General features: G+C 31.6%; 1 protein-coding gene and 1 pseudogene across 7 annotated transcripts in view; one reads left to right on the forward strand and one right to left on the reverse strand.

Annotated features, from left to right (window-relative positions):
• The window catches only part of PH4alphaEFB (prolyl 4-hydroxylase subunit alpha-1), a 309,837-nt gene that overhangs the window by 195,784 nt on the left and 98,020 nt on the right, over positions 1-16,033 (forward strand). The window contains exon 2 of one of the 7 annotated variants that reach the window (XM_035875406.2): positions 14,879-14,973. The exons of the other annotated variants lie outside the window; for them this stretch is intronic. Coding sequence (XP_035731299.2) covers positions 14,909-14,973 — 65 coding nt within the window. The 5' untranslated portion in view covers positions 14,879-14,908. The remainder of the gene's footprint in view (positions 1-14,878; positions 14,974-16,033) is intronic. 7 annotated transcript variants of the gene reach the window in all.
• Positions 10,224-10,940, reverse strand: LOC146873308 (uncharacterized; annotated as a pseudogene).

A 16,033-nucleotide genomic window follows, 5' to 3' on the forward strand; every position in this document is an offset into this window, starting at 1 on the left:
TCTTTTATAATTTTTATTGCCTTTCACTTGTGATTAATATATATATATATATATATATATATATATATATATATATATTTATATATATTAATATATATATATTAATATATATATATTATATATATATAATATATATATTATAATATATAATATAATATATTATATATTATAATATATATATATTATATATATAATATATATAATATAATATATATAATATATATATATTAATATATATATATATTATATATATATATAAGAAAATTGTAATATATTAAATTATTTAAAATGAAAATACAAATTAAATTTTACAAATATTGGAGTTGGTTGATAGATTACTAGAAAACTATGGCTTTAATTTTACGACACGTGTCGCGCAATTTTAAAAATATAAATTAAAAAAGAAAGAATTCCAACAACTCTGTTAACTATCCTTAACAATATATTTTTTTTTATAATCAATTAACTAAGAAAAATAATGCAATGATTAAACCCGATCGACAGATTATTAATTATTTATTTACAATTAATCTAACATCTTTTAATGACTATCTATGCCGAAACATTGGCTTAATAAGATTAGATAAATTTATAGAAAGTAATTGCATAAAACGCTCTGTACTTTTGTATCCTTAAAATAAAACTTCTTTTTCGTATTGAACAGGCGTAAACCTCTTTGGCTGGATCGAACACCGAAAGCAGAACCAATCACCATTTCTTTTCGTATTTTATTACATTTGAAAACCTTTCGTTATTTCGTGAATATTTCGACTTGGGTCTTAAAACGTTAACGAGAAACGTTTTTATGTTTTGGATCACGACGCAGCATAACTTGCGGTTCAGCACGAAATATATTTTTCTCATTTTTTCTTTTTCGTTCTTTTTTCTTTTCTTTTTTCTTTTCTTTTTTTTTCTTTTTCTTTTTTCTTTTTTCGTTAACCATACTTATTTGACGGTACTTCAGTTATGTAATATCCTATGTTATTTACAACGGTTTCGTCGTACAAAACTTTCTCTATTTTCCTTTTTGCCTTTTTTTATCAAAGCAGACAATGTTGCTTTTTTAATAGAATTTAATTTCATTCGTATTACAGATGAAAAATTTTTTTCGTTCGTTTTCCGTCACTTTTTCTATCTGTTAGTCTGTCCGTCCATCTTTTTCTCTCTTTTACATTCGTCCAGCGCGTCAATTAATCTCTCGTTTCGACGATTTCTCGATGAAACCAGACCGAGTTTCTGTACGTTTTCTCACAATGTTACGCTACTGCTAGATTACTTTTTTAATTAATTATAACTTTGTTCATCGCGAATCTCTGTCACTGCGTGTCTCTAATTAAATGGACTGAACTAAGTGCTTCAACTTTTCTCATGTTACTTACGCCAACCGTTCGGCCTGATCTCAAGGGACACGATTTTTACGATGCTCGGGTTAGATGTAATTTTTTTGTAATCGTATTTTTCTCAGAAATTTTCTAAGAATTCTCTGCCATGGAGTGTGTATCGTGTATCGACTCAAAAACATTTTTCGAACGAGTTTTCGTCGGATTCGCGCATAGCTAACGGCAAATGTCTCCTAAATAAATCAACCGGTACAAGTCTGACATGAGTTCGAAGACCACGAAATTTACATTAACACGCGGTTAATTAGAGAACCCATTTGTTCTACACGTATAAATCTATTCGATTGGGAAAATAATGTTAATTCGTTAATTAGAATTCGCAAATTCTGAAAAATTTTAAATAAATCTTTGTATGTACGAATACGAATCTTAAAAATCATGAGAGAGAGAGAGAGAGAGAGAGAGAGAGAGAGGAAGAGAGGAAAAGAGAAAGAGAGAGAGAGGGAAAGTAAAGCCAATTATAATTCTTCGACTCAATTAGAAAAAATTAAAATAATGACGTGTCATGCCGTGTAATTTCTAAACTAAATGTACTATTTAAAAAAGTTTAAATGCGAATGCACGTAACCTTCTTATCAAGGTGGCTCAACGGTTAATCTTAATTAGGAGTCATGTATACGAGAAAAGTTAGTTAATAGTACTACTAGAGAGGCGGAAGCTTGAACGTCACGATTGCTTTCAGCGAGTCAAGTCATACCGTGCTCGTATATCTTCGTATATCTCCGAAAGATAAATGAAATTGAACAGTCCTGCGAGTTCTTCCTAGCCGTCGATCCTTTCCTTTCTCTCCCACTATTTTCTCCTCTCTCTCTCTCTCTCTCTCTCTCTCTCTCTCTCTCTTTTCACTCTCTTTCTTTGTTCTCTCCAGAGGATCTCTGCGTAACCGGAAGTTAAATTACTTGAGAAGAGTATATTTATTCGATTTTGGTAATTGACAGTCACTGAGCAATGCTACAGATAAACAGACATCGATAGATTATACAGCAAAAGAGATTTTAATTATTGCGATATATATAATATGAAGTCATCGTTACTCATCGTTAAATTAAGGATGAGAAGAATTTCCAAAGGAGTAGAAAAATTCGATAATGATCTTGATGGAATTTATCTTTCGCATGATTAAACGTACAGCATTTTTGCAATTCCATTTTAATTCTTCTTATTACATTAAAAGAATTTCATTATGGATTATTTTACAAGAAGCCTATAATAAACAAAAGCTAAAATTTTTTTTAATAAAATCAAACGTGTAGAATCTTATTTAAATATTTAAGAAATATTCACGTTTTCAAGAAGATATAAAGATGCAGCAATAAATTTTATTTAATAGATGTTTCGTATTTAAAACAAAACGAAACGAAAAAAGGGGAGAGAAGAAAAGTTTATAATAAATTATGGATGATAATCTTTATGAAAAAAAATTGAAAAAAAATTCTATTGCAGTTATTTCTCTCTCCCTTCCTCCCCCTCTCTCTTTCTCTTTCTTCCACGTACATCCACCTAAAAGACCGCCGACGAGCTAAATTTACGAATGGCACCACTTATGCGACGCGTTACAATTTGGTTCTTCGTAAGGGAACAACGTGCGAGGGTGGAAGGGAGGGCAACTGTAGACTATGCTGACATCGTTGGTAGCACAAACGCGAATACAGTATTGGTATTGGTAATGGTAACGGTAGTAGTGGTGGTTCTCGACACTAACGAGGTACCCTTGGACGTAAACGCACCCTCCTCTTGCATCCTTCGAAATCCCTGACGAAATCATCCCTCCTGCGTGAGAGAAAAGGGAACAAAAATTGGAAGAAAGGAGAGAGAGAGAGAGAGAGAAGAAGAGAATTCGTCGCCACCCCTACAGACTCGACATACAATGGGACGCACACAATGCGATGCTGGGATAAAGGAGGATAAAGGGACGAGGGTGAAGGAAAAAGAAAGACAGAGAGAAGTAGATGAAGCGTCCCTCTTTCGCTCAGATATTTTCTCCACCGATCTTCAATTCGTGGATATTTCGACGGGATTTGACCCTTCCCTCGTCGTTTTTCTCCCTCGCTAATAAATGGCGACGCGCCCGAGGTGAGAAGCTCGTTGGATATGGAAGAACCACTACTGATGCCAGCGAAGCGTTTTTCTTTTTCTTTTCTTCTTTTTTTACGTCGCTTTGTGTTTTATCTCGGTGCATGATTATGAGAAATTTCTAAGGGTATCGTATTATAACGATAGTGATAACTATCTACAATAAGATACGGGGTTTTATAAAAAAGAAAAAAAGTGACAATTAGTTATTAGTCAATTAAGATACTCTTATATAAGTATTTAGTCTGTAATTTATAACATGATAATTTTTTTTTTAATTTTAAATTATTTTAAATTGAATATCACTGTTTCTTACTGCTGGTATGTCTAAGTTTCGATACACTGGAAACACCTTATTTTGAACCTTTTCCATGATTTATGCATGTAATGACATACATGATTTTAAAAAAGTTTGTCATCCGTTTTAAAACGCATGAGTTTAAGACTACACTATACATTTCATTCATTTGTCAAAAAAGAAAAGAAATGGTATCCTCCGAAATGATTTTTTTATGAGCTATCATAATATGTTACATATGCAAAATATATCTTTCCAAAAAAAAAACAAAAGAAAAAGGAAATACCTCTACATAAAAAATTTCCATATCATTGTATTTTCCCCTTTTAAAGAAAACAATTTTTATCTCGAAACATATTCTTATATCATTCAAAAAATAACAAAGGTATTTATGGCGGTCAATTTAGATGGTATAGCCTGTATAATAACGTACTTTTACATAATAATGTATATACGTAATGGATATCTGCAAAAAAGGAGAATGTTTAAAGCCAGACTTATGTGTAATCTTTTTAGTGGAACGTAGACGGACGACTTACTTTACGTTCCAAAAGTTTTTATTTTACTTATTATGCTTAGTCATTATTAACATCATTTATATAATGAAGTACATCTACCGTCGAAGCGATCAATCTAACGAAAATTCACGATCTTTTTAAGATTTACGACAGCCCGATCGATTATACTCGCTCGTAAATTTATAGAGGGTGACAATTTTTTGAAAAGGTTCATCCGTTTGAGACGCGGGATAAAGATCGATCGGATGCCGCGGGGGTAGATGGTAGGCGTTAGAGGGGTGGGAAGGAGGGAATTGAAGAAGAGAAGAAAATGAGCGAGGAAAGTGGGTAAGAAAATATGGCTCAAGTATAAATGTAAATCAAGAGAGAGAGAGAGAGAGAGAGAGAGAGAGAGAGAGGGAGAGAGCGTAGAAAGGAGATAGAGATACGAGAAGAGGATGAGGAAGAGAGAAAGGAAGAGAAGGTAGCTACTTTCAGGATGATATTACCGTAAAAGTTAGAATGGGAAACTAAGGAAGAAAGAAAGAGAAAAAGAGATAGATAGGGAGAGAGTGAGAGGAACGAGAGAGACGAGAAAACGGTCGATTCTACTTCCAGGCTGGTGACTACAAAGGGGTTTCTACCGCTTAAAGTACAAATGTACATCAATAAGAGAGCCAGAAGCTGCTTATAAAACGAGATTATTACCATCGTCGAGACCGAGAACGTTCTTGATGAAAGAGAGAGAAAGAAAAAGAGAGAGAGAGAGAGAGAGAGAGAGAGAGAAAGAGAAAGAGAGAGAGAGAGAAAGAGAAAGAGAGAGAGAGAGAGTAGAAAGGGAAGTGAAAAACGGCCATGACAATAAATTTCAGTCTTATGCTAATTCTCTCTTTACGTCTACCATCCTTCACAATGACGACGCGGTATAAATGTTCGCTATTGGGAGAGTCCAAAAATTTTAAGAAATTCGTGAAAAACTTTGACTAATTATAAGCTTGTTTCTTCTTTCTTCTTCTTCTTCTTTTTCTTTTTTTTTTCTTTTTTTCCTCAAAGAGCTTACATCAGATCGTGAACAATATCGTGAAAGATGTTACGCAAACAAAAAAAAACCCCTGGCGGAAATAATTTCATATAAAATTTATTTATTTTTTCTTTTTTCTTCTTTTTTGTATTTCCAAAGGATATCGTGTTTGTTCAAAAAATGCACCAAATGAAAAATCAGTTGAATTTTTTCGATTAAAAATAAGCGAGCGGGAGGTTTAGGTAGTTTTTCAAGTACTACCCCGAAAATTTTCGACTTACTAATTAGATTTAAAGAACAATGAAAAAATTTTAGTCGCTTTCAATTTTAGTTATCTGACCACTGGCCGCGGAAAATCGTACTTGGCATTGTATAATAAAAAGAAGAATGTGTTTCTTTAAGGTATAACGAATAAAATGCTGAATCGCCATTGGGTTATCGCGCTGATGAAGCATGAACGGTGGCCAGCTAAACAAGGAAAAAAGAGTTGAAAGGATTTTGTGGCGAGTAAATTGATCAGAGATGCGTTCTCTCGTTCAAATTCAACGTTTTTAATTTATCTTTGCTTTCGCACACAGCTTATATCGCGAAAGAGAGCCGAGGGTGTTCGATCTTTCAATATGTGTTCGATTTTTCTTTCTCATTTTCTTTATTTTTAATTCTTTTTCTTTTTCTTCTATTTTTTTCTCTCCTCGTGTTTTTTTTTTTTTTATTTTCGATCAGATCCACTGGAATCCCCTTTCACGCCACAGCTTTTTATCCGATACGTTCTATGACGAATGAATGATTTTGCTTCGTATTGAGAATGAATCCTTTCATTCGCATGTTTATCAATACGTGTGAAGTGAGCGTCAACATTTGCCAGTTTTGAAAAATCAATAATTCTACTGACACACATCAGTACCCCGTTCTGCAAAAGCCCGTGCTTTTTGCTATTTTGTAGTATGAATAATATCGAATAAACTTTTTTGGCTTTGGATTAGATTTCTATTTTCTTTTTCTTTTTTGTTTTGTTTTGGTTTTCGTTTTTTTTTCTTACAGATAGAAAATTACAAACGATAAATTTTTTTTACAAACATCTTTTTTCATGAATTAATTTCCTTTTATCTACAATGTTATCATTTTTGAGAAAAATTCATGGAAATCTAAGATTTTTTAGAAAAAGAGAGACAGAGAGACAGAGAGAGAGAGAGAGAGAGAGAGAGAGAGAAAGAGAGAAAGAGAGAAAGAGAAGAAACAGAAAAATACTTCAAGTTAATACGATTATGGGATTCACGTGACGAAAACGATAACATGTCATTGAAATTAGCATAGAACAAGTGGATTCGTTCTACTTTATTCTTCCTTTTGTTTTCTCAACCTTTGAATTTTCTACAACCTCTCACCCTTCTCATCCCCTCGCCACTTTTTCTCTCTCTCTCTCTCTCTCTCTCTCTCTTTCTCTCTCAGGTTTTTCCTGTTAGCTTATACATCTTACAAGGAAATTGCATTAGTCGTCACGTGATACGAAGCAGCTCTTACGATTATGTCGGAAATGAATCCGCTGCTTCTTTTTCTCTTCTGTCTCTCTCTCTCTCTCTCTCTCTCTCTCTCTCTCTCTCTCTCTTTCGCTCTCTCTCTCCTTCATTTTATTTTTTTTTCTTTATAACTCATTTGTTTTCTTCTTATCATTTCTCTTTCATTTTTTTATCTCTTTCTCTTTTTTCTGTCATAAAAATTACTCACGAAAATTGTTCGTTAGATTCGTAATAGAACCAGCACGATTCGACTTCTTTCTGACTCATTCTCTCTCTATCTCTCTCTCTCTCTCTCTCTCTCTCTCTCTCTCTCTCTCTCTCTCTCTCTCTCTCTCTCTCTCTCTCTCTCTCTCTCTCTCTCTCTCTCTCTCTCTCTTTCTCTTTCCTATTTCGTGTTCATGGCGTGCAAAAAAAATAAAAAAAAATAAAAATAAAAAGAAGAAAAACGAACGTAAATTCACGTTGCACATGAAACTATCGCCGTTACTCTTTTCGAATTTTTACGTAAAATATAGCATTAGCTCTGATTTTTGTTAACTCCGACGTTCGAGCAAAATTTGTTATCTCCAATAAAAGGAAATGTTATACCTTCCATGTTTAAACGTAAAGTTATAACTAACGTGCTAATGGAGAGCTTATCAATGCACAATATTCATTATTTATTTTGAAACTACAAAATAATACTTAAATATAATCGAAAGGATTATCGAAAACTACGGAGTGTCGAAAGCTATCGTTGGAGGAAAAAAAACAAGAAAAACATACACAACAAGATCATTGCTTGCATTAAATGAATCTGAATGTAAACGATATATATATATATATATATATATATATATATATATATGTATAAAGGTTAATACAGAGATATTTATCAATTCTCATTGGAAATCTGAAATGTATTATACATATGTGTATCGAGAGATATTATTTGCGAGAGATAGGTCTCGATTTTATAATAAAAAAGAAAGAGAGAGAGAGAGAGAGAAAGAGAGAGAGAGAGAGAGAGGAAATGATTGTTACAACGTATTACTTGTACGCGTTTAACGCGTTCGCGATATGTTGTCCATATTGCCAGCGAAGTGAAAGATAGTCTCGTTGCATTCGATCGTCAATTTATCGTAGAATTGGAAATAAAAATCCTGAGTTTTTTTGGTGATCGCTTCGGCATGAACGATATTTCGATTGCTAAATTGCCGATAAAATCTTTTTTTATTTCCTTTTTCTTTTTTTTTCGAAAAGGTAAATAATCGCCTTATCGTTAGATTTTATCGATGACGATGAGAAGACAAAAAAAAAATGTTCAATCAAACAAAAAAAAAATATTAATGTTCAATCGAATAGATTCTTGTCAATCATTTCTCTCTCTCTCTCTCTCTCTCTCTCTCTCTCTCTCTCTCCCTCTCTCTCTCTCTTTCTCTCTCTCTCTCTTTTTCTCTCTCTGTATGTATGTTTCTCAGTCTTTCTCTTTTTATCTTACGAAAGCAAGGTTATCGAAAAGTTAAATTCTCTGTTTCTCAGAGTGGCAAGAGAAATTCTCTTGGAGTCTCTTCCGACGTTACCTTTTTCTTGAAATATGTAATTGCGCATAAATTGCAATGATTTTATCCGACCTCGTAATTACGAAGTTTCGTACTCACGCAAATTTCGAAGTTTAAATGAAATTCTAACGCGCGCACAACCGTTTGGGCTCCCTCCCACATGGAACTTTGGAATTTCAGATCGTACCGTTCTCATCTATGGTGATTCATTTTTATAGTTCTTTCGTTTAACGTTAACGCTCGTTTCGCGTTCGAATCCTCTTTGTAAGTTTCTTATTCCAATACGTATATTCACGAGATAAGTTTTATTTCTTTTTTTCACATTTGCCAGCTAATTAATTTTTTTTATTCTTTCTTTTTCTTTTCCTTTCTTTTCCCATTAATTTTTTCATTCGTTGTGGAATTTTTTTTTTTTTTTTTTTTTTTTTTTTTTTTTTTTTTTTTTTTATCAAAATTGTTTCACGTTTCATATTTACTATACTTTTTGTTTTATTATACTTTGACCTCTAACTTTTCACGTCCAATAGACATTACGTTAACATTGCAAAATTGTCAAATAAATTTATTTACATCGATGATTTCTAAAAGAAAAATTTCAATGAGAACGAATGAAATACTCCTTTGAATCCAAAAGAATCGATTGAATCGAATCGATAAATGAAATACATCGAAATGCAGACGTGACGTTATCGGATTTATCTCATTATTGGCAATTTTCTTTCTTTCTTTCTGTCGTTCTTTTTGTATCTTTTTCTTTTTTCTTTTTTTTTTTTTTTATTTTTATTAATACGATATACGATTAAACGGTAATTATCGAATAAACGGAATAGAATCGGGGAAAAAAGCCGAATAATAGCGTTGACGAGCCAGCATCCTGATTGCTCTTCCGTTATTTTTTTCTTTTTTTTTCCCCTCCCCCCTGCAACTCCGTTATCGATAATTCGTTTTGCATCGATCGCGGTCGGCTACAATAGACACAATTGGTTTTATTGAAACGAGCACTCTCGTTCGGCATACAAAATAATTCTGGGATCGAACCGGATCAGTTCGGTCATTATCGCATTTTTCTTATCAAAAAAACATTTTTGTTCCTTTATATTTTGATCTCTTTTGTTATTTGTGCGAGTACACGACAATGAAATCTTTATTTTCATTTTTCTTCTTTCAAGTGAATGTCTTCGATAAAAACTCATAGAGCTCGTCTTTTCTTCGTGATTGTATCGTTTACTTTTCGACTAACCATTGCAAAATATTAAAAATTTAACATTTTCGAAAAATATCAACATTTTCCTTCGTAAAAATTAATAAAACGAATAAATCTTAGTACAAACACTGTTCGGTCGAAGATTTGTAATTAACACTAGGTTTATGAGCGTTTCTTATATACCTATCTCTACGAGTACCCGTCAATTTGACGGATAAACGAAAATACTCATTTTCTTTAAAAAATTGACGTATTCAAGTTAAGTCTGAATTGAACAATATTAGGCTTTACGTTTAAATAAATTATTAATAAGTAAAAAGCTTATTTTTTTAATTATCGCAGAAATGATAACATAGCATATATTGCGTAAATCTGGATCGAGTTTTCGTTGAAAATAATTGTTCATCTATCGATATGTTTTCATATGGGTTATAACAAGCCTAGCTATTACTTATATATCTGTTCTATATTTCGGATATCAGCGAAAATTTATCTGTTTGTAATCTTTCGTATCGTTGGTTTTTTTTTCGTCAAAGCGTATGAATATCAGAGTTTCTGTAAATTTATCTCTGCTCATTGTGTTTGCGAAAAAAGCGGGTCTACATTTTTTCGACCATAAATAAAAAGTTTTCAATGATCTCACTTCATATGCGCCCCGGGCATATAGAATTTCTAGAAAACTACGTAACTCAGCAACTGTGATCGTCTAATCTTTTTTCAAAACTCGATGTGCCTTCGTTTCAGTGGAATTTTTTATGTGTTCCATTATGTGTCTGTTAATTATTAATTCGAAAGCACTAGTTACACAACCCAACATAATATTTTTCTTGGCGTAGCCAGTACGCTCTGCGATATTCTTGAATATCATACGAATGGGCGACCTACTCCCAAATCCGCCTGCTTTCAGTTTTATTCACTGTGTCCCGTCAACTGCAATTTCAATTTCACTCATTACATTTTGGGATGTGCTTGGAATACTCATCCTCTCATCCTCAGAGTCAGAACTAGAAAGAATACGCATCCTTTTCTTGTTACGACACACTTTCAAGAAATTTTCCTCTTCAGTATCCGAAGATCCTTCTATCTCTCCACTTTCAATATATTTAGAACTTTCACTCTCATCTTCGCTTTGGCCTAATTCATGTTGATCTTCTTCGGAGGTATTCTCAGAATAATCTTCATTGATGTTGACAATTTTGTTCAATATTTTATTATATCTCCTGGATTTACTCGTGATAGAAAAGAAGGGGAATTGGTCAGAATAAAAAAATACTATGCCCAAATTCAATTACCTATTGTAAATACGATAAACGGAGGCTGTCTAAAATAAATGAAAATTTTACACACTTTTTTTGAAAAACGTTCTCACTCTATCACTGCAACAATCATACTGAACATCGTTTCTTGTTTTAGAGGTTTCTTCGGTGATAAGATAAGCGATTTCAGACAAAAAGACAAAGATAAAGTCAAAGACTAAAACTCAGGCCATACAATCAGCTTTTCTCTTTTATCAGATAGCCCTTCAATTTGACGGGTTTCGTAGAGATAAGTATACTACATTTAAATTTCAAAATTTAGAAGGCTTAGGAAAAAAATAATTGTGTGTATAAATTCTTTGAATGAAATGATTAATTTACGATGCAAAATGGTTAAAATTAATGCTATGGTTTTTTGGGTATTTCATTTCAAAGTTTGAAATCCGTCAAATTGACGGGTCCCGTAAACCTAGTGTTAAAAGAAAATAAGATTAATTATTCCGAAAATCATTTCTCTGTAATAAAATAATCGTTGTTATTAAACGTCGATAGCTGTGTTCGAACATAAAAAAAATTTAAAAGAAAAAGGGGAAAAAAGAAAGAAAATCGAACGAAAATCGTAGAAGTCGAAGTTTCAAAAGAACGGAGATAAACCGAATTGGCTTCCCTTACGATTTAGATCGAGATTCAGATCTTATCCTTTACGAGTTCCCCTTGTAGCATCCAATGGTTAAGAAGCTTCTTGTCCGGAGACAGCTATCGATAGTATTCGCGGGGTTTTCACGGTGCATTCAATGTTCCCTCGTGCGGATTTTCAACTCGACGTTTTATCTTCGAGAAAAACCGTCGCGAATCGTTCTTGGATTCGTTGTTTGGAATCGCTGTAGGATCGTGAAGAGTTGTACTCGTCAGCCCTAGAAAGTAAAAAGCCTCTGGTCGATACTTTTCTTCGCTATTGTAAAAAAAAGAAGAAAAGATAAAAATATATTCGTTCGATTCCATATCTCGTCTAGAAATCATTTGACGATTCTTGAATCTCCCTTTTTCTCTTTCGCTTTGTCCTCGCATAAGAAATAATAGGTAGAACAAATGAACCTCTTTTCTAAATCTTTTTTCATAATATTTATTACAAGTTTTTCCCTCCTCTCCCTTAAAGTAACGATACATCGGATTTGTTGTGCGATCTACATATATAAACGTATATATAATATTAAAAAAAAAATAATATTATATAATATATAATAAATATGTTATATATTATATAATTTTATGACATCATATATATATATATATATATATATATATATGATGTTATAAAAAAAGAACAATTTCGTTTTATTTATATACGAAATAGAGATTTTATTTCATTAATGAAAAGCAAAATAATGCATAATTTATTTTATTTGATAATAATAATGATAATAATAACAATAATAATAATAATAATAATAATAGTAATAATAATATCCTGCTACTTGCTACGGAATAAACATTTGTCATTTGTCATTCGGATCGTTACATTATTAACTTATAGGATACAATAAATCTCGATTATTAATTATAATTGCATGTCTTATTTAAAATTATTTTTCATCTGATTAATTAATAATCTCAATATTTGATGCATATAATATAAATTTGCCATTACATATTTCATTCGAATCATCGTTATTTCTCTATAAAATGCAACGCACATTGACAGAGATATATAGAATTAATTACAATTGCATACTTTACTTAAAAGTGACAATGTTGACGTGCAAGAGTATACATACGTACACAATTATTATACAAGGTGTCTCCAGTTTAAACGATCAACCAATATGTTCTATTAGCAGAAATCAGATAAAAGATATTAAAACGTAGATCCGCGAACGTTTTATAACACTATATAATCTTGAAAAAAAAATTGATTTATATTGTAGGAAAGATTTAGATTGTATATAATATTAGAATACAATTATAGGCCAGGTATGATGTGCCTGATCGTATTTACGCTTTTTCTGTTGTTTCTGCGTATTTCGTTTGTCAAAAGACACGAAAGCTTCTAAATGTGTCGTCGGCTGATTGGGCCATGTAGCAAAATAGAAAGAAGATCGACTCTCGGGAGTCCGATAACGGGGTAGAGTTCAAAAAGCAACGAGATCGAATGGACGCATCGATATTGGTAAACCCCGCATTAAATTAAATAGCGAATATATTCTTTAACCAGAAAAAGAAAGAGTGACTTTATTAAAATTAAACCCATGATTCTGCAATATTTCCATTTCGAAATGCCATATTCTCTTTCCCTCCCATCTTTCGAAAACAAATTTGATATCCTCTCTAGGAAAATCGAGTTTATCACTCTCTGAATTTCCTTATTGTTTTCCTTGAGTTCAATGAATGGACCATTAATTCTTTTAAATTAATGCTCAACACAATTGAACTTATTAACAATTCGGATTTATTATTAACAATTAATTCGCTATTTCTCTTAGTTTTCATATTTTTATTATAAAACTTTTTTTTATAAAGCATCTAATCGATTTACAATTATATAATATTTTTCTTCTTATTTTTACTCATATAAGAATACTGGTTCGTTTAAAACTCAGAGACACTCTTTATATATACAAAGTAATTAGTCCTGATCATTCCATTTAATTCATTCGTTTGTACTCTTTTACTAAATAGTTGCATATAAAAGATTTCAATGTTCAAAACGAAAGGACGATTGATATATATATATATATATATATATATATATATATATATATATATATTTGGAAAAGGATTTGCAATAAACTGAGCGGCAAGTTTTGAAATTTAGTCTCACATTTCAAGGTTGTACCGTTTTATTTCTCTTTTCTCTTTCACATCTATTCACTTGGCGAGAAAAGTTACAGCCAAGCGACATTATCCGTCTCTATCGCAAGGAAGACTTTTCTTTCATGCGACGTCCTCTATCGTGAATTCGCGAACCACGCAACGCGAACTTGCAAGTCGTTTCGCAACGACGCGTCTACAAAAGCTTCAGGAACTTGCCCATCTTCTTTCTCTTTACCTACTACTTTTTTCCTTTCTTTCTTTACTCTCTTCAAGGAGTACGTACTTCACTTTTCTTTTCTTTTCTTTTTTCTTTTTTCTTTTCTCTTTTCTCTTATTACTACGATGGATTGTACCTTAAAAAGCGTAAGAACGTTGACAAAAGAAGAAAATTTCTTGTATATTCATATTAAGACGAAAGCACTGGCAAATGAACAATTAAGGTTTTGCAAGAAAGATATTCATTCGTTTCTTTATTCTGTGTTAAAAGAAAAATTGTCTCTCTGTCGAAGAAAATTTATTCAAGTAAAAAAGAAAGCAGAAATATTTCAAATTGAACGAATACATTGTTAAATAATTTCGGATTACATTGAAGACTATAATATTATGTACGTTATAAGATATATAACAAAAAAAAAAAATAGTAAAATAGTAAAATATAATATAATATCTTTATAAAAATTTATCGTATAAAATTTCATTAATATTCATATTTTACAGACATGAATGAATGGATGATAAAAAATGGCAGGTAAATGATGGTGCGAGAAACCACAATTTTTCAAAGAATTATTTTATTCCCCGTTATCAAAGATGGCATGTTTATGATCCTGAGGAACTGAGATGTATCGGTGACGTATTTTCGAGAGGAACAATATCATGTACGCCTTGTAGGTATTCCAGACGCGTTCCCTTGCGGCTTATGCGACGTTAATACACACTGAAAGTTATGCACGCGTTCGGTCTGGTATTCGCTCCTTAAACTTCCCCTTCTGGTAGGAAAGCCGATTCTGCATAGCATCGAGTGTATGTATATATAAACAAAGGCAGACGAATAGAGCTTATGCACTTTCTCTCTTTCTCTGTATGTATGTATATATGTGTATATATATATATGTATTTATGTATATATATATGTATATATATATATATATGTATGCATATTCGTATATATATATATATATATATATATATATATATATATATATCTTTCTCTTACCTTGTTTCATTCTCTCATTCCGATTTTATTCAATTTCTTACTAGTGTGAAGCATTCCAGTGATCCTCAAGTGAAATGAAAAATGAAGGAAAAGGATATGAAGTACGAAATTCAAGAAATATCTCATCTAAAGTGAACAAGTACGTAGAACGTTCCAACATGGAATTCTGTTTTTTTTCTTGTATCGTCATACTTCAATCGTCTAACATTAAGTATCAAGATTCAACGAAATAAATCTGTAACGATAAATAATTTAAATCATTTCATTTACGAGACTATGAGAAAATCATCGAGAATTTTGAATTCCAAAAAAAAAAAAAACAGGGACATCAATACCATTCTTGATATTCTTAAAAATCAAAGACAGAAATATGAAACATTTCGTATATATAAAGTAATTCCAAGAGGGTAACCTACTTCTTTTCTTAAATCTTCAGTACATTATGAATTTAATCGATATTTCAAAGAAAAATATATTCATAAAAGTAAATACTTCAAAAATTATAATATTAGGACAGGACTAAAATATAATTATACATTTTTATAAAAGAAAAAGAAAAAAAAAATAGAAACAAGAAATTATTTCCCATGCAAAAGTCCATCTCACCGATACTGCTCGAATGAAGTGACTCATGGATTCAGGGAATCATAACTCAAATAAAAAAAATAGTTTTGAACGTAACTAGAAGAAAAATGATTTCTTCTGCTCGCATAATACTTCTCTATTGAGATCACATAAATTAAGAAATTTTAAATGTTCTTCGTAAAACTATTTATCACATCTTACACATCGAATTCAGTTATCTCTATACTCGACGCATTTAGCATTATTTTTTTACTCAAAACATTTTTCAAACTGTTGGACTACAAAATCTGAACAATTTTCATCTGAAAATATATCTTTCGTAAAGGAGACATTTACATTTGAGTGAATTTTTAGTAAGCTTCGTTACTTTTGCCGTTTAAAATATCTCCTAGGTTTTCTAATTCCAAGGATTTGATTAATTGCATTTAGCAATACGCCTCTGATGTGTTTATTACAAGAATCTTTTTATTAATTGCTTGCAAAGAACCAAGTGAGACATATTATGGTTCTTTATTTTCCTTTCTATCTTCTTCAATTATATGAAATCACACGTTGTTCTATTTGTTGTTTTTCATTTAAGAAAACGCATATTAAACCTTCGTAATTAGAAACGA

The sequence above is a fragment of the Vespa mandarinia genome, chromosome 1 (assembly GCF_050613455.1).
Source record: "Vespa mandarinia isolate Hongniang chromosome 1, ASM5061345v1, whole genome shotgun sequence".
NCBI lineage: Eukaryota > Metazoa > Arthropoda > Insecta > Hymenoptera > Vespidae > Vespa > Vespa mandarinia.